The 20851-nt window shown below is 33.7% G+C and overlaps 1 protein-coding gene across 1 annotated transcript; it reads right to left on the minus strand.

The window, feature by feature from the left end:
• Nucleotides 1-220: 220 nt before the first annotated feature.
• LOC114378577 (protein MAIN-LIKE 1-like) lies at nucleotides 221-556 on the minus strand. The gene is made up of 2 exons (XM_028337248.1): nucleotides 398-556; nucleotides 221-304 (listed from the first exon to the last, which is right to left on the minus strand). Exons 1-2 carry the CDS (start codon nucleotides 554-556, stop codon nucleotides 221-223), a joined length of 243 nt encoding a protein of 80 aa, XP_028193049.1.
• Between the last annotated feature and the right edge of the window lie 20295 nt (nucleotides 557-20851).

The following is a 20851-nucleotide window of genomic DNA, read 5'->3' on the forward strand; positions in this document are numbered from 1 at the left end:
TATCTTAATTCAACCCCCCCCCCCTTCTTAAGATATCTAAGGCCACTTGTCTAACATGACTGTCAAGGGACCCCATCTAAGATGGTCGGAAAACAACAAGATGACCTCAAATTCTCTAAATGAACAGTGATCACCATACAAAATCTAGCACACTATGTCAAGGGTTAGTTTGTCCAGACGCATGCGATACGTCGACACGGGCAGCCTTGCCAAAGGTCCATCAACATGCATGCAGTCTCCTTTCATCATAATCCTCGGCAGCTAGGGTAGAACCAACAGATGGAAAATGCGCGTAGATCCAACACTAGATAAATTTTCAAACATACTCATTAAAATAATCAACAACATTTAATAACCAATGCCAATGAAATAATATTTTATTAACATTTGAACTAACCTGTAATAGAGTGATATATCCTGCAAGTTGTCTCGTCGTGCTCTTTGATGCCTCATTTAAATTATCATACATGTGCACAAGTGCAGCAGCGCCCGAAGCGTAAGTCTCATTGTGCGTCAAGTCTCGTAGTATATCCAAGAATACCACGTGCACGTGCATGGCACTCTTGTTAGCAAAGAATGTGCATCCAAGCACATGCAACAAATACGCTCGTGCTGCTACAATTCAGTGACATGCCTCGATTTTTGTCTAATACATGTCTCGCAGCCACGATAGTCGAACATAAGAGCCATGACATTGAATCATCTCAGCTTTCATCTTTGCAGCGTTGACCTCAATTAATTCCACCAATATATCGACAGTGTCATCGACATGAAGTTGCTCGAAGCTGTGGAATGTCCCTACGATAGGCAGATGTAGCAACGACGTGATGTCATCCAAGGTGATAATCACCTCTCCGATAGGCAAATGGAAACTACTAGTTTTATTATGCCAACGTTCCACAAAAGCAAACATTAGTCCTCAATAGCCCATATCTAGAGAACATGCGATCAAAGGACTTAGTCCACTGGCAGGCACAAGGCCTTCAATCTCTGGAGCAGGGCTTCAAACTTAGCCATCTTCCTTCCATGGGAAGATAGCTTCAGGTCAAGATGTTCCAGCAAACAATAATATTGATCATGTAACAACAAAAATAATAAGTTGTAAAGTACATGCTTTATGTTTTTTAAGAATTACATACCTCTCTATTCCACATGCTTAAAGCAATGTGATTTTCAAAATCTCTCAAAACTAACGTGTCATGGGATCCGCATGGAAAACCCTCAACATCAGTAACAACTTCTTCAATAGGTGGTTGTTGCTGCTCTTCATTTAAATCCTCCGTAGCTGTAGGAGGATGCTCGACAACACGTGCCTATTGTCGCTACCTACGGGAAAATGCAGTAGGCCTTCACCGCTGGGGAATCATTATCATTGTCACTCGCCTCTCTCCTCCAAGGGGTTTTCCTATTGCTCGGTCTTAAGCGCGTCCGATGCCTCTAGTTCTAACCATTATCTGCACAATATTTTTTTAAACTAACAAATTTAAAATCTTTTACATTTTCGTTTAAATCATTTTTTAAAACAAACAATTTTAATATATTTTAAATTTTGGTTTCAACAATTGTTTTAAACTAACTAACATTTTAAAATTATTTTACATATTTGTTTCAATATTTTTTTAAACTAACAATCTTAATGTCTTTTAAATTTTGGTTTCAATATTTTGTATACCTTCCAAATTTAATATATTTTAAAATTTAGTTTCAATCATTTTTTAAAACTAACAATCTTGATATATTTTAAGTTTTGGTTTCAATATTTTTTATAACTACCAAATTTAATATATTTAAAAATTTAGTTTCAATCATTTTTTAAAACTAACAATCTTAATATATTTTAAATTTTGGTTTCAATATTTTTTTTAACTACCAAATTTAATATATTTTAAAATTTTATTTCAATCATATTTTTAATTTTTAATTTTGGTTTCATCTTTTTTTTTTAAAACTTAAAATGAGTTCCTGTTTAAATTTTCATTTCAATCATTTTTTTAAAACTAACTAAAAATTTTAAAATATTTTACATTATTTTTTTTGGCCAAACTAATCTTAATTTTGAAAATCTAATTTCATCTTAGTCTTAGTAATCTAATTTAATCTTAGTAATAACTAAAATATTTTTTTTGTTTTTATAAATAAAATCAATACCTAACAAACAAATCAGAAAAATATTTTTTGACCAAATAATCCCATACATAATAAAAATCAATATATCATCAAATTACACAAATTATTACAAAACCTAATTACACTACAAAACAATTTCAAAAATAATTCATTTTTTTTCAATTAAATAAAAAAAACCCATACGAATCAACAATTTGTATGGGTCATACAGATTGCTGATCCGTATAGTTCATACATATTGATTAATCCGTATGAACCATACGTTTCTCCCCTAGAAAATAAGGTTTTTTTTGTTGTTGATTAAGTTCAAAGCACATCAAAGAAACAAATTCATTGAATACAACGAAGCAATACATTGATTCAATACATTAAATTAAGCAAAACAATGAATCAAGCAAAGTGTGTGACAATAGGTATGGAAACAAAGGATAAACTTACAAGAAGAAGAAACAACAAAAAGCAAGCAACAACGAAGAAGATGAACTAGGAAGAAGAAGAAGAACTAGAGGAAGCAGTAATGTGCGTGAGAAAGCATGAGAAGAAGCACCAATGTGCGCGAAACGGAGGAATAAGAAGAAACAAAAAAGAAGCAAAGAAGAAGAAAGAAGAAGCAAAAGAACAAGAAGCAGAGGACGAAGAAGAAGAAGCAAAAGTGGTACGCGAGAGGCAGTGAGTCATATGGACGAGTTACTGTTTCTATTTATATTAAATAGGTGAAGGGTATTTTAGCCCTTTCACCTTGGTTTCTAGGTGCCCCAACAAGAATACTGGGCGCCCAAAGCAACACTCATAGCTAAATGGTTAAACTAAACCCAAATTCCTAATTTTGGCACACTCACTACTCAGATAGCCACCTCAACCAAACAAACTCATCTCCTCACGCAATCAGCAACCAACAGGCAGCCACCACGCTGACGTTGCCACGACTCCTCCATTGGCACAACCCGCCACTCTTCTCTCGGACTCCTCCTCTTCTCTCCTCATGTCGCCATGGCTCTTCCACACAGCATGCAGTCTCGCAGCACGACAATAGTCTCCCTCGCAATCTTATAGCACGATCACATTCACAATTTATGATTTTTTTGAATGCGGGCTATCCACAAAACCCGCGGGTTATGCAGGGTAGGGATGGGTTAAAAAAGATGAACCAGTTTAAAAAGTGAGCTTCACAGGTAGCGGGTAACAGATTTCGTGAGTGCAAGTTTGACACAGTGGGCTTACTTGTATGCCTAACTCTATCCACAATGAATCGCTCATTAAGGTGGTTCACCGTATCCCTCGTGCAAATTATAACCAAAAATAAAGTTAAGATTAAGGTGAGTAATTTAGCCTATAAAATAAAATGAATTAAAAATTAGGAAAAATTACATTTTTGGTCCCTAATTTGTCTCCAATTTTCAATTTTGGCCCTCCTTTAAAATTATTGATGAATTTTGTTCTTCTATTTTATCTAATCACACAATTTTGGTCCCCCAGTCCAGAATTGCACGTTGACTGTCACGTGTCATGTTCTTATTGGATGATGACTACCACACATCATGTTTTGATTGACCAATGACAACAAGAATGCATTTCATATTCCATGGATTCGACATCCAATCAAAATATGACACGTGACAATCATCATCCAATAAGAACGTGACACATGACAGTCATTGTAACAATCAACGTCCAATTCTGGACTAGGGGACCAAGATTGTGTGATTGGATAAAATAGGAGGACAAAATTCTCCGGATAAATTGGGGTACAAAAAATCCAATTTTGCCTATATATTAACTAATTGATGTTAAAATTATTTATTTTTCAAAAAATTGTAAAAAAATAACTATTCTCGGGGCAAAATGAATCACACACAGAGTCATGGCTAAACATGCGGCTGCGCCTGCGCATTGCCAGTGGCAAGCCCAAAATTCCTAAACGAAATCAAATCACTACGTACTAAGCAGTGCTTAAACAGCCAAAGAGTGTTATATTAGCTTCACCAACTATTCAATTTTGTGTTCATTATCTTACACTCATCGCCACTAACAAATGGATATAGTTATCTTCTCTCCATATTAGGAATGAAAGAAATGAAAGATAGATGAAAAGTAGTTTTAGGATTCATTCATCAAAGTATTACAAAGTTGATGTATTTATACAAAGATAGAAAATAACTAACTTGAGTAACCAACAATAACTTACTCAAATAACTTCTAGTAACTATAACTTGAGTAACCAATTAACTTACTCAAATAACTTCTAATAACTAACTAAATTAATTTTATCTCTAATACCCTCTGCAAGCTGGAATGTGTTGAAAACACTTCTAGCTTAGTAACTATAACTTGAGTAACCAATTAACTTACTTAAATAACTTCTAATAACTAACTAAATTAATTTTATCTCTAATACCCTCTGCAAGCTGGAATGTGTTGAAAAAACTTCTAGCTTGGAGAATACAATACATCAACATTAAAGAAGAAAGAGAAAAGAAAAAAAAATCTGAAAACATTAAATATAGCGAAACATGTCGGAAATACATCGGTCAAAACAAAAACTTCGAGAAATCTTCGACCAACTTTGACGGCTTCCAAGAGTCCAAAGCAAGCATCAAAGCTTGTTGGCAAAAACTTTGGTGATGAAGGACAAAAAATTGTAACCAACACGCTCGAAGAGGTACCACAATATGGTGGCATAAATGAGCACCGCAACCGCTCCATGCCAATTCATCCACAACACCACATCAACAACTAAGCCTTTGCCAAGAACACGATGAAAGGATGAGAAACTAAGGCAATGCCAAGATTTTCAGAAGAATGAAGAATGAAGGGGTTAGAATCATGAATGGCAGCCATGGCCATGAGAGAAAAAAAAACCAACCAGACATCCGAAAGATCCCCTTAAAAAATGATTCATAAAGGGGTGGCCTACCCAGTTATATAAGAACTTAATCATCAATGGCATCCATGGCCATGAGAGGAAAAAAAGAACCAACCAGGCATTCGAAAAGTCCCCTTAAAAAATGATGCATAAGGGGGTGGCCTACCCAGTTATATAAGAACTTAATCATCAATGGCATCCATGGCCACGAGAGAAAAAAAAGAACCAACCAGGCATCCGAAAGATCCCCTTAAAAAATGATGCATAAGGGGGTGGCCTACCCAGTTATATAAGAACTTAATCATCAATGGCATCCATGGCCATGAGAGAAAAAAAAAGAACCAACCAAGCATCCGAAAGTTCCCCTTAAAAAATGATTCATAAGGGGGTGGCCTACCTAGTTATATAAGAATTGAATCATCCTCGTGAACCACCCGATGTGGGACTCGCAACACGCCCCCTCGAGTCAGGTCTCGGCGCCACAAAGCGAGGGCTAGCAGCACTATCCACACCACCGGGCAGAACCATAAATAGCTTCAATAGGAAGCAAGAGACACAGAAGCAAAAACTTCTGATACCAAATTAGGAATGAAAGAAATGAAAGATAGATGAAAAGTAGTTTTAGGATTCATTCAATTCTTTCATTCATCAAAGTATTACAAAGTTGATGTATTTATACAAAGATAGAAAATAACTAACTTGAATAACCAACACTAACTTACTCAAATAACTTCTAGTAACTATAACTTGAGTAACCAACTAACTTACTCAAATAACTTCTAATAACTTCTAGTAACCAACACTAACTTACCACACTAAGTTGATGTATTTATACGAGGAATGGCATTGTGATTTTGCAAAAAAGGATATATTGGAGTAAACTTGCATGATAAATTGTAAACCAACTAATACTCCCAATGGGTCCAAACAGCAAATTTTTGACGGATCAGAGGGAAGTCAGGTATAGGAAGTTGGTTGGGACTTGAAAAGCTAAACTATCATACATGATCCAGCCCATATATATATATATTGCACTTAGTGTGGTGATTTCATGCTATCACCTTGTGTTAATCACGGGAATACTATGATTCAGAATTTGTGATACATTAAGAATGCTTTGGGTCAAAGGATGTTTTATGAAGACAAAGGAAACATACATGTTGTGGGGTATTCAGACGCAGACTGTGACACCCTCTACCCCACACATATATGTACTAATAATAAAAGAAATAGTTAAAAAAAATTAAACTTAATTCAAGTTTTTAAAACATATTTAAATACAAGCCTTTCAAGAGGGTAGCAGGCTCACATTCACATTTCTAACATTATCATAAAACTTTTCTAAATAAATAATAAATTCACTTCGGCTCAATCAAGGCCGTTTATAAAACCCTATACCCCAATGCCACATCCTATCAGAGCGTTGTGTCCTGACGTCCTTCAACACATGGTTCCTTAAAGCAATTCACCTAGTCATCTGCTCCCCCGAACACAAAGTTCAAGATCATCACAGGATCCAAACACAAACAACACACGGGGAGTGAGTTATCACATTCCTAACTAATAGAGAAACAAGACAACTAGATATACATATCATATAAACCAAATAAAACTTAGTTACACGTAATTCATGTAATTCCACCACTTTGTCATTCAAAGTTCACTTTTCAATCATCAATCACATTACACAAGAATCACACGCTCTGATCAAGACATAATAACACATCAATTTCATAATAAACAATTAGCAAGCGCATGAGACAGTTATGCTACGACTCAAGCCTATATGCAATGTGGTACCATGTCAGTGAAAAACCACCCTGGGGTGCTTAGGAGTACATAACAAGACACACCACACAATGGGTTTGTCAGGTCACTCTCACTAAGTAAGATCATAGGGAGACCAGTCAGGGTCACGATGTTTTGCAAGAATACTCCAACCATATGGGATCAACATAGGCTTAAAGGAGTACTCAAACCCGGTGACCCTAAGGCCTACACTTCGAAGAGTCCGTCAGGGCCTCTCCCTCCTGATTCAGGTCCAACCCCTAAAACAATTTTGCATGCAGATACTGCTCATGAATTATACAATACCCACAACCTCACGCTCGTGTTTTAAACATGTTCAACACAATTGCACTACGATTTAACACTGGTTCCTAAATAGGAAACCTACACTTTCTCTTTAACACTGGTTCCTAATTAGGAACCTACACTTTCTCTTTAACACTGCGCATCAATGCTTTTCTCAAGATAACACTGGTCGGGTTATTGTACAATTCATAGCTTACAACACAAGGAATGTCACATCAAGTGTTAACTACACACTTATCCACAACCAAAACTCATTCACAATTTCACATCTCATAATGTCACAATCCACCATCACATGTTTACACGTATCTCACAAATTAACACATGTTCAACTTTACACTTATACTCAATCTCAATAACAATATTATAATCTCAAAGCAACATGTTATTTCACAATTTATCACATATTCCATTTATAAACACTGCTAGTGAATTACACAATACCACGACCTCACACTCATGTTTCAACACATTTAACACATTGCGCTACAATTTAACACTGGTTCCTAAATAAGAGACCTACACATTCTCTTTAACACTGCGCATAAACAATTTTCTCAATATCAACACTGGTCGGGTTATTGTATAATTCATAGCTCATAACTCAATACACACATCTCAATACACATGTATCTCAAATCTAAACATAGTATTCTCGAACTCCAACACTTGAATAATTTTTGGAATCACACAATAACAACACTACAACATTATTTACATAAAATATTAATATAAATAAATACATAACTAAATCTATATATATAAATCCAGCAACGTATATCATATTTGATCATGAATTTAAAGAAAGTTTTCAATGTACCAATTTTAAATAATTATATAAACACTTTCTCATATATATAAGTATACATGAATTCATATATATATTATCTAAGAATACAACACATAGTCTATTAGAATTCTTTTCTCAATTTCAAATATAATATCAATTTTAACCTATAAAAAAAACTAAAAAGCATGAAAAGGGGAAAATACAAACTCAATATCTCCTTACTTAATTTCATCAATTCATACTACGGTTTTCACATTAATTTCATAAGAATTTCTCATTGGGACATCAAATGATTCATCAAACATATATAATTTATATATAACTTATAGTTATAATTATAAGGATAAAGTAAAAATTGTAAAAACATCCAAAAACTCATTCCAAATGATACTCTAAGGATCCCTGCACATGTTCTCACTAATCCCCAATCGTGAATAACTCATCCCTTACCTCTGAGCGGACTCACGCGTCTTCAGCCAGCGATAGCAGCATCTCTAGCAGTTTCCTGAGATTCCTTCAGTTATTCCTCCGACTGCTCCGACAGAAGTCTCAAACGTCAGAGAGACGGAGAAGAGATTAAAACCTCCACTTGTACTATTTTCATGCGATTCCTTTTTCTCCCTCCAAAAACATTATGTAGCAAATCCCAACGGTAGAAGTGTGAGCAATTGAATTTCGAACAACATATCCAAATTTCATGAAAATCCAACGGTTAACGAAACCGGGATCATAGTTGTACTGAGACAGTTTTGGGTTTCTGCGGGAAATTAAAAAGCTACAATGCGAAGGGTTTTTCTATAAGCTCAGACATGATTTTGAAATTCCCAACGGTGAAAGTGCTCGGAATTGGGTTTTGAACCTGTTGTTTAAATTTCACGACGATCCAACGGTGAATGAGTCTGAGATTGTCGTTTTTCTGAGACAGGTTTAGTGAGCTGCGGAAAAAAGAAAGGGTTTTGAGAGGAGAAGGGGAAAAACGAAAATGAGAGGCAGAGGAGGCTGAGGAGTCAGTCTGAAAAACCTAGCATGTTGCTATTTATAGCTAGGGGCATTTACGACCTATTATTTACTCAATTTATTTATTTTTATTATTTTTACTAAAAAAAATTTAAAATTTATTTATGAAAAAAATGGGATGTTACACAGACTGGGTCAGTTTCTCCATTGATTGGCGACATACAGCCTACTACATAGTATAGCTTTTGTGATTTGGTTCTATAAGGTCTGTATAAAGTTCACCCCACTGTTTCATGTTGGTTAATGTTTCACTGTAATGAGTGGGCCTAACTATTAAATCAAATAATTTGACATGGTATTAAATTTTAGTTTTTTTCTACTGTACTTTGAGTGTTTGCCTTTCTATTTATGTTGATCCAATAGCCTCTCTTATTTCTGTTTAGATGGTCATTTTGCCAATCATATTTTTGCTGCTAGACATGCTAGTTTTATGTTAGTTCCATTGGTAGGACTTAAATCATTTCCAAACTCACTAAGTCTGTCCATGCTTGAGGTTTTGTGATCATTAACTTGTATTGTACTAGTCTGAGTTGCTCTATGCCATTATCTTTTGTGCAGGAGTTGATTATCCGAGAATTTTCCTTTCATCAACTGAATGCTAATTTACTCTGGCCAGGGACATTTGCATTTGCAGAATGGTTAGATCAGCACAGGTCATGCATTGAAGGACGACATGCCATTGAGTTGGGGAGGTATATAAATTACTTGTACATTAATTTATGTCTAAGCTATAGTTATTGCTTATTACTTATTACTTATTTGCAAAGGGTGGAAGTTTTGCTCAAAATTTTCAATGTAAAAGGGTCTTATCTTGAGCCTATGATTGCATCCAGCTGCACATCTATCAATAGTTGTTGTTGGTTGTACATTTTGTTTTTGTGACTAGCATACTTAATTGTATTTCTTATAAAAGTGTATCACCATGTATTTTGCTCTCCACATATCAGACAATTGATTTCTTTTTTGCTTTGCTAAAGTTTCTTCTTTGAAACTTGTTCCTTCTTCCCCTATATTTTTGAGTGCATCATGACATTCATGCTATGCTCCCAATCCCAGTTGGTCACTCTTCTATTCAGGCTGCTCTGCACTTGCCTCACTTTTTTTGCTCATATATCAATGACAACCACATCTCAAACCTGTTGATGGACCCATAGACCTAGTTGATTAGCCAAATCTTCCTGCAACCAATTCAATTCCCAGATTTCATTCATTCTCATCTAAATGAAAATCTCCTGCTCCACTTCCTGCACTAGAACTGACTATAACATTACACTATATCAAGCCTACTCATAGCCTTCTAATTTTGCCTGTCATTTGAATTATAACCATTTATCTCCTTTTTATTATGTGTATATTTTCTAGCTTTTTCTTTAAATCTATAATATACCCAAGACTATATAGGTGAATACCTCTCTAATCTCAAATAGCAATATGCTATGGTAAATGAAATGACTTCTTAACACTAGTGGTAATTGAGAACTTGTGTGGTTAGCTCCTGACAAAACAACTATTGGTTGTCATGGGTCTATACTATCAAGATGTGCTCCAATGAAAAAGTTGACAATTAATGGCCAAAGGATTTTCACAAATATTTAATCATGACTATGGAGATACCTTTTTCACCATGGGGAAGATTGCTTTTATTTTCCTCTTGTCATGACTGCTCTTCATCAGTGGTACTATTGTTAGTTAGACATTAAGAATGCCTTTTTATATGGTGAATTACAAGAAGAGGTTTACATGCAATAGTCTTTTCTTCTACTGCACATAGTGCACTTGGCTTAGTCTGCCTCCTATGACATTCCCTCTTTTGCCTAAAACAATCTCCCTTGCTTGGTTTGGAACACTCAATTCACTCACTTTGCCTTTCGAAGACTCAGTATGAACTTTAATCTTTCTGTATTCTTCCACCACTCTTGGCCATTGTCTTCGTTTTTTATGTCTGTAAAAAAATATGTAATTAATGTCTTGGACTCTAGGTTCATTTATAGGCCAACAAAACCATGTAATTACATCAAGAAGGGTAGCTTTAATCTTTTGGATTTATCTTTTAATCTATATAATTTAGATCTACTGTGCAGTTTAGACACATAATTTGTCACATCTCTTGTTTCTCTCTTCCCTTAACAATGTCAATGACATTTTCATCATTGACAATGATTAATTTGACTGGTACCCAAAATCTTGAGAAACATTCATCACACCAATTTCAGATAAAAGATTTGGGTAATCTCACATGTTTTTATGGGATTGAGATTGCTGAATCTAATGTAGGTGTTTCCTTCACACAAAGAAAGTATGCTTTGGATATACTTGAAGAAACAAGCATGTTGGATTGTTGACCTATTTACACTCTATTGGATTCCAACATCAAATTTCTAATGTGTTAGGGGGAGCCACTACAAACCTTGGTTAGTAGATATAGACACCTTGGCACCTTGCTGATAAATTTTACTATCTTATGGTAACCTAACATGACATTACTGTTACATCAATACTGCCCCAAATCCTGGGCTACTTTAATAAAATATAGGCAATGCTCAAGTTGCTGACTATTCTAATGCTGATTGGACAGGTTCATTGTCATATTGAAGATAAAATTCAGGGTTTTGTGATACGTATTATATCTTAGAGATGCTGCAAATTAGGAAAACAAACAGAGAAAGCACAAAAATAAATGAGAACAGAATACTCCCCTAAGTCAGATGATTCTCTAGACTCCCAATTCCATTCCAAAATTATCGATACCCATCACAATCAGCACCCTCCCCCTATAACAGAACCCCCCACACATTCTCTCACCTCTAACTAACTTCTCAACAATAAGACACAATTGCCCTTTTGGGCCTACAGGAGTAATAAAAATTAAAGGGCTGAACCTTAGTTGGATTCCTATCATTGTGTGTGTTTGTTGGAGATAATTTCACAGATGAGTAAAGAAACTAAAAATAGTTGTTAGTTTCAATGGAGAGACAAGTGCCATGCTATTGTGGCAGCAACTTGGGAACTTACGTGGTTAAAGAATTGATTTTGTTGCTCAAATTGGGAGACATTAAGGAAATGAAACTGATTTTTGACAACCAAGCTGCATTATGTATTGCCTCTACCCCAATCTTTCTTAAGAGGACCAAATACATAGTAATTGGTTGTCATTTTGTCAGAGGAAATATTTTCAGGCAAAATTACTAATACTATTGGTTTTGTCAACTCCAACTAGTTTGTTGACGTATTTACTAATTCTATTAGAGGGCTTGGGTTGACTTCATTTGTATCTAGATTGGCTCATGTGACATATATGCTCTAACTTGAGGGGAAGGCTAGAATTAAAATCATGCATGATGAGTTTTTAGAAATAAGCACATGTAGAATGACTAGTGTTAGTTGTTCTTAACTTGTATCTGATTATAAATTTATAATCAATATTGTGCACATATTAAATTAAATATATGCATATGTGACTGATTAGTCACATGTATTCTTCCTCTAATTCTACATCATACGTGTTCTTTGTATTATGATTGATTCTGTAATTAATTTTTCTTTTCCAATTACTAAATGTGCTTGTATTTGCGGACACATGGGGAGACAAGTTTCCAAATTCTGACCCTGACTGAGACCTAATTATTGCAAGTGATATCTTATTATGTAAGATTATTATTGTTTACTATCTTGGTTAGCCATTTTTTCCTTTTTTTTTATAACTAAAAGTGGTCCTTGACAATGTTGTTCAGTATGAATTAGAGAGTAAATTCCAATGTAATGTTCATAATATTTATAAAATTGACATGACTATATAGTGGTCCCAACCACTCAGGTAATAATACATAACATTCAATCATAATGAAAGAGAGGAGAAAAGAGTATCTAGAATTATGCCAAAAATATCCACATATATAATAAACCAACCAAAATCACAATTTTCCACAAGGATAAGAAGAACATTTAGAGAGATATCAAACTTGTGTTTATGCATATATTTTTTAATACTTTATAAAAGATAACCATATGTTCAGCCCAATTTCACCTGTGATTACAAAATCTCACCAAAAACTTTTACTTAGGTCATGTAAGAGCTTGTACAAGTTACCATAGAAGCCGCAGATGCAAAAATTAGATTGAAACTCTCTATTCCTACACTAGCAGGAAATAACTGATTGGTTTGTTGAAGTGGAAGAAATATTGAACAGCTCAAGGCAGAGATAAATTGCCAGGATGACAAATGCACACAAACAACAGCAAGAAATGGTTCTTAAATTTTCTTTCAATAGAAACTACATAAAAGATTATTATACCCTGAGATATTAAATATATTAATGTACTTACAAAATAAGATTATAACTTTCAAAAGTAAATTATGTTATAATTATTAAAAAATAGTTCATAAATTAGGAAGATTAACGGCATGAACCTGATTATCATGACACCAAGTTTGCCACCTAGACTTTAAAGGTAATCCCAGAGCCTCAACACAATATCGTGTTCCTATCACTGGCACTCTTCCATCTGCGTCTCCATTGTACCAAAAAAAAATTAATTAAAAAATAAATAAAACACAAAATTGAAATAACCCGAAATTCTATCTTTAAGTTTTTGATGTACTGTACTATTTTTTTCATATGTGAGTAAAAATTCTTTATGGCCAACAAATGGAAACAGAGCCTAATTAATGCGAGTCATGATATAAGAATGATGATTCGAAAAATTTTCTTATTTTGAGCTCTTCCAGTGACCTTCACAATAAGAACTGTGTATATATACAAATATGAAAATACTCGCTGTAAATATATGAATACTATACTCAATAATAAGAAGGAAACCTCATAAAGCTTTTAAATAATATTAAACTCACCGGCATTTGGAAGCTTTTAAATCTTTTCGTAGTACAAAAGTTTTGTTCCTTTCATGGTCTATGATAGCAATTTTTGTGGGGTGGTTAAGTATACTTTATCCACCTTTAACATAAAAAAAATGAAATAAAATAGTTGTAGTTGAACCAATAAAATGTAATCAACACAAAAAATTATTATACTTGTAATAAATATTAACTTCAGACTCAAATGTTATAGCATCCCCTTGTTCAGTAAATCGTTCTTTATTCTTCAAGTTGTCCAGATAATCTAGTGTCTCTAATCCTTTAATTCGCACTTCACTGGACATAAGAATTATGTTAATTAGCTTGCAAATAATACAAATAAAATTTCCAAAACAATGTAATTATGATATGATGTTAAACTAGACCACGACCAAATGAAAATAACAATACATAGATATGAAAGTGTTCGAAAATTTCAATTATTAAGAAATGGATTCACCCACACTACTACAAAAAGTGCATTCTACGACGCACTTTCTTAGGCGGTTATCCGGAACCGCCTTAGAAAGTGGCACAGTGGCAAACTTGTAATTATCAAAGCTGAGTTTTGTTTTTTACAACGCAAATTCTAAGGCGGTTATAGAAAACCGCCTTAGAATATGCCAGGGTGGTATTTTTGTAATTATAAGAAAAAATTCAACGACGGGTTTTTACTAGAATCGCCTTTGTTTTATTTCCCTAATTACATTAGGGATTCCATGCCATTTCGATACAACGTTAACCTAGCTACAACACTGTAACCCAGTCTTCATTGTTGCTTGCGGCTTCAATATTTGCTAACCCAGTCTTCACCGTTGATCGATTTCCTCCATCTTCACCCAGTCTTCGAAGACCACTCTGTGACCCAACGTCCTATTTGGTCTTCACCCAGTGTTGAAAGAGAACCCATCACTAAGCTGTATCGACGAGAACTTTGTTGTACTCAGGTCCTGTTCAAGGTGTGTCGCGCCGCTGTCATATTGTACGAACTGGTAAGTACCCATGTCCCAGTGTTGATTGCTTCAAAATGTGTATGCTATATATGTCGTTCTTCTTCTATATTTGCTTCGGTGGTAGGTAGGGGCTTTTGTTTTGACTGTGTAATGAATGCCATTGTCATCTTGAGTGTATTTGGTTTATGTTCTCACCATCATTTTATTTTTCCTTTATCAATTTTCAACACACGGACAAAGGGCGGGTTGCTTGCGGCTTCAATATCTGCTAACCAAACTCTAGTCATTTGGGATTTAAAGGTATCGCACCTTCTTATTTTGAACCACATGTTTATGGTTTTATATTAATATATTAATACTATTAATTAATAATAATTCAATGTTTTGTTGTATAATTTGTTGGTCTGGAGGGTAAAGATGAAGGACATTGTGTAGAGGGAAAAGTAGTGTTTGGAGAGGATAAAGTTGGATGGGTAGCGGAAGAGAAGGAATTAGATAGCAATTCAAGAGTGTTGTCTTTAACCCTATATACTGAATATGAATGTTTGTTAAAATGGTGTTTGAAACACAAGGTGGATGAATAAGGAAAGCTGTTGTGTGTGTCTCTTCTGTGCTTTCTTTTCTCTCTTAGCTAAAGATAGGTCAAATGCAAGTGTTGAATTCAATTCAGTTATGTAGCATTAGCATACCCCTTTTTAGTCTTTCTTCTATTTCTCTGCAGTGTGTGTCTACGGTCTTTCTACTTTGGACATGGTTGCTGCTTTCAATGACCATATGATAACTTGCATATTAGTTGGTGTAATGGAGATTCCCCTAGACATTTGATTTGGCACTAGTTTACTTTTACCAAAACTTATTCTATTCTTCCTTTGGTTTTATTCACTATGTCATCACTTTACACTTGCTTGTGATCACATAGGTCATAGTAGAGGGGTCACTTTTATTTGGAATAGATTTGGTTAATCTGAATTGTACCTTTTGTAAAACACTTTCACCCCCTTATACATAGCCTATGTGTAAAGGCAGATATCATTCTGAAACAGTGAATACTACTGAAAATGTAAAGTGAATACCATCTTCGAACTTGTTGTGTTGCAATATGGTTTCTGGGAGTATAAAGTTTGCTTTTGCTTGGCCTCATTTGTTTTTTTACTATGACCAAATACAAGTCCCCTTAATATTCTTTAGCCGTTTTACATTTGGAAAACTTATATATTTTTATAATATGTGATCTCTGTATTCCTCACGCAAATGGGGAAGTAATGATTTCCTTTCTTTTTAATTTGAAGTTCTTAAACATTCTCTTTTCGTCCATACTCCTTGCACTACATATCATTTTTAATTCCTTTTGTTTCTTATATATATCCTTTTGTAACAATCTCAAATATCATTACATAAACACAAACAATTAAGTGAATAGGTTCATTTTAAGTCCTTTTAAAATTCTATAATTTTAAAATGTCCTTTGAAGGCTGTGATAATTATTTAATTTTTAAACTTAAAAGTTTCTCATATGCTTCTCACCGATAAAGTCTTGAAGTTTGTTGTTCTTCCCGAAGCCTCCTTAGGAGCCGACTGTTACCTCTCTTCTCTCACCACCATCACCGACGTCCAAGTCTCCGCTGACTTACAGGCATGCCATGCTATTTCTCACTATATATTTGTCACATTATGAGAGACTAATTACTTTTGTTAGACTAAATCTTCCACTAACAAACCAACCACCAACATTTGACATTAAAAAAATAGAATGAGTTTTGAAGTATATGATAAAAGCATTTACTTTGGCACACTTGATTGTTCATGAGAGTCGTTTCTCAGTTAATGGAAAACCCCTCTATCATTTTATGGGAACCTCCACATTTAGTCAATACATTGTTGGAATGATGTTAGTGTAGCTAAGATCAATCCCAAAGCTCCTTTGCACAAAGTTTGTCTCCTTGGATGAGGTGTTCCAACCGGTAAGTTATGTCCTTTTGTAATATGAAAATTGTATTGAGACATTGCATGTTAAGTATAAAGTGCTTATCCCTTCTTTGCATCATTTTGACACTGTTCATAGCCTGTAAGCAAGTCATGAAATGCTAGTAGACAATGGTGTTCCATTTGCCTGTGGGAAAGCATAGTGTGGTCATGAGAAACTTGTTAAATGCAGCTGATTAAATAATTTTTTCTTACCAGGGTGACATATTTTTGCTTGGTCTTGTGGCTTCCAATATAAGTTATGACTCATAATTTAGACTTACAGGTTGCAGAGGATGCAAAAGCTGTTGGTGCATCACGGATTATTGGCATAGATATTGATAGCAATAGGTTTGAAAGAGGTACACCATAAGCTTGTTGACATAACTTTGACAGTATGCCTATAATGCTGTGTAGTGATCTTCTATCATGCATTTGTACTATGTTTTGATGAATGCTTTTCCAAATTCAGTGTATTGACTATTAGCTACAGTGCGACCATACAATAACCAAAATTTTTACTATGCTATCTGATAAAGATGATTCCATTTTTGAATAATTTCACTCACAAGTGAAATAATATAGCTATAATATGATCTCGATATGTTAGCTGACGATCATAAATTTAGAATATTTTTCTCTAAATCTATTCTCTTCATTAATATTTTTCTCTCTCCTAATTGCTCATGAGTATAATTAATTAGAAATATTTTTTTAACACTATTTACAATTTGAGTCTTATAAATAAGAATGAAGGTAGATTAATAATTTTTTAGTGAAAAAAGAGAAATTACAAAGAGGTGAGTCTATAAAATAAATAGGAGGAAATTTTTTTTTAAGAAAACATAATTAACTAGTCAAAATTTGTTTAAAAAGTGTGTAATTAATTATATGTAACCAGTTTTGAATGAAACAATATTCAGTAGTTTTTAAAAACAAGGGTCTGTACAAATAATAAGAAAACATAAAAAAATTATAAATAACATAGTTTTACATATTTTAACAATTTTTTATTTTAAATTCTTTAATTATTGATGTTTAAGAGGTGAGCATGCTAATTTGTAGAGGACTCTATATATATATATATATATATATATATATATATATATATATATATATATATATATATATATATATATATATATATATATATATATATATATGCTATGGGTCTTTGTATAAACTTGAAAATTATGAAGCCTTTACGGTGCATGTATCTAAACTTACTTAGTGTGTTGACACACCATTTCCTAAAAGTTTGTAATGAATTCAGACATAGAAATTTCTTATCATAAACCTATTTATGTTAAATTATCACTGATAAGTGGTAATGTAAACACCAAACACAGTGCCCCATACTATTCATGGATAAAGATTAGGATTATTTATTGGGCAAAACTTATTATATTCAGTACCTACCTTAGGTGTTATTTTACAATTCTGATATATCAAACTTACATATCAGATATCTCAATTTCTCACTACCAGCTTTTGTAAGGAATCTATTAGCATGTTTGGTGAGAACTGTTGCTTAACCTGGTTTCTTATTCACACAAAGGTTCTGATTTCTGAATGCGATTAGTGAAAAAAAATATACAAAAAAATAAAAGATGTAAGTCACTTATGACTATAAGATGGAAAGCCTAAAGTCCATGCTAATATTATGCCTTTGGACCTTTTGGATGTAGATGCTAATAATTCTGGCGTTTCACATTAAGTTAATTGCTTACGTGTTTTTTTTTCTGCTACACTTATCCTTCATAACTTACGTGTTTTTTCTATTTCTTTTCTATGTTGAGGAGAAAATTTTAAAAGGGAATTAGAATAAATTAAGGTTGAAATAATCTTATGCTTTGCTTGATGAGGCTTCATAATTGCTATTAATTTTTCATCTTAGTATCCTGAAGTCTTGTTTTAATTTAATGTTGCATTTGGTTGCTTATGCATTAGCCTCAAGATGTTTATGGTCTAAAGAATATAATCAATGAGGGCATATTAATGAGGGCATATTGATTATACTTGTGCAAATTTTGTCCTTTGAAGTTTGTAAAACTGAGTTTGGTTATGGTTTGAAGAATCTAGAAAAGAGGGCATATTTGTGTAGAATTATGTGTGGTGGGTAGTTAGGGGATTGTGTTGAATTGTTAATAGCACTTTTAGATGTTTTGGGTCAATGGGTATGGCCTGATACCTGGTATACAAAATAATGTTATTCTTCACTGGGTCTAAGATGTTTACCAAATAAAGTTTTCACAGTAAGATGATTCAGCTATTTCGTATGTAGTATTGGTGGAGGATCAGAAAGATTCCTTACCTTGCTTTGTTCAAATGTGAGGAAAAGAGGACAATTTTGTTTTCTAGAAAATGCTTCAACAGAGAAGCCCAGAAAACGCTTCAACATTGTCAAGGACCACTTTAATTTAGTGGCATGTGGGTATTGTCACTATTATTATTGGCATACTTAGTGCATCTTACATTGAGTTGTTATCTTATGCTGCCTAGTTGTGGTGGGATATATTATAAGAGATATCAAACTTGCTTTGGTGGACATTACTACTTTGACTTTGTGCAGCCAAAGTGTTTGTTGAAAATATATTAGCTTGCTATGCATTTTTTTATATTCCTACCATGTTATACTTACAATCTATACAACATGCAGGGGTCCTAGGAGAATGCATTGTGTCATGGATTCCATTTCTGCCACTGCAATTCAAATTGGAGGTGTAGCACCTATAGAGACTGTTGGTTAGCAAATTAGTCATATTCAAAATATTTTGTTGAATTTCATTGTATTTGTATTGTATTACATATAGCTTCAAAATATTTTGTTGAATTTCATTATATTTGTATTGTATTACATATAAGCAACGTAGTTTCTTGTACTTATTCATTAACTAATTTAATAGCTGAAATTTGACTTGAGTTTATAAATTTCGCAAAAATAATAAAAAAAAAATCCTTATTCTACATCGGTTGAACGATAAATGAAGTAGAAAATTTTCTCATTCTACATCGGTTGAGTGATAAACGATGTAAAAACCCTTCCAATTCTACATCGATTGACTAAAGACCGATGTAGAAACCTTCCCTTTCCTACCCATTCTACATCGGTTCACTGATAAACGATGTAGAAAATTTCCTCATGCTACATCAGTTGAATGATAAACGATGTAAAAACCCTTCAAATTCTACATCGGTTGATTGATAACCGATGTAGAAACCTTCCCATTCCTACCATTCTACATCGGTTGACTGATAACCGATGTAGAAACCTTACCATTGAACATCGGTTTCATCCTTAGAACCGATGTAGAAAATGTAGAAGCAAGCTTCATGATGATGAATCAAGATTGATTCAAGGAGTTTTGATGATAACAAAGATGATGACAAAAAGCTCAAAAGTCAAGATCACTTCATGATAACAAAGATGATGACAAAAAGCCTAAGAGAATGAGTTCAAGATTGAGTCAAGAACACTTCAAGAATCAAGTTTCAAGAATCAAGAATCATGAATAGACAAGTTGAAGATTCAAGAATCAAGAAAAGACTTAATAAAGATAAGTACTAAAAAGTTTTTCAAAACATTGAGTAACACATGAATTTTTCACAAAACCTTTTACCAAAGAGTTTTTACTCTCTGGTAATCGATTACCAGTTTATTGTAATCGATTACCAGTAGCAAAGTTGATTTCAAAAAGCTTTCAACTGAATTTACAACGTTCCAATTGATTTCAAAATGGTGTAATCGATTACAATGAGTTGGTAATCGATTACCAGTGTGTTTGAACGTTGAAATTCAAATTCAATTGTGAAGAGTCGCATCCTTTCACAAAAAAGCCTTGTGTAATCGATTACAATGATTTGGTAATTGATTACCAGTGACAAGTTCTGAACAAAAATCAAAAGATGTAACTCTTCCAATGGTTTTCAAGTTTTTCTAAAAGTTATAACTTTTCCAATGGTTTTCAGATTTTCTAAAGGTTATAACTCTTCCAATAGTTTTCTTGACTAGACTTGAAGAGTCTATAAAAGCTAGACTTTGATTTGCATTTAAACAATCAATCTTTTGACAACTAACTTACAATCCTTTACAACCTTTGAATCTCTTTGAACTTCTTCTTCTTCTTCCTTTCCCAAAAGCTTTCCAAAGTTTTCTGGTTTTCCAAACCTTGAAAACAAAACTGTGTTATTCA

This window comes from Glycine soja, chromosome 1 (genome assembly GCF_004193775.1).
Source record: "Glycine soja cultivar W05 chromosome 1, ASM419377v2, whole genome shotgun sequence".
In the NCBI taxonomy this organism is placed as follows: Eukaryota; Viridiplantae; Streptophyta; class Magnoliopsida; order Fabales; family Fabaceae; genus Glycine; species Glycine soja.

Coding starts and splice junctions, on each gene's coding strand:
- LOC114378577 (XM_028337248.1), bottom strand. CDS start 556: ATGCACGTGCACGTGGTATTCTTGGATATACTACGAGACTTGACGCAC. Junction 305..397: donor GATATATCACTCTATTACAG/GTTAGTTCAAAT, acceptor AAATTTATCTAG/TGTTGGATCTACGCGCATTT.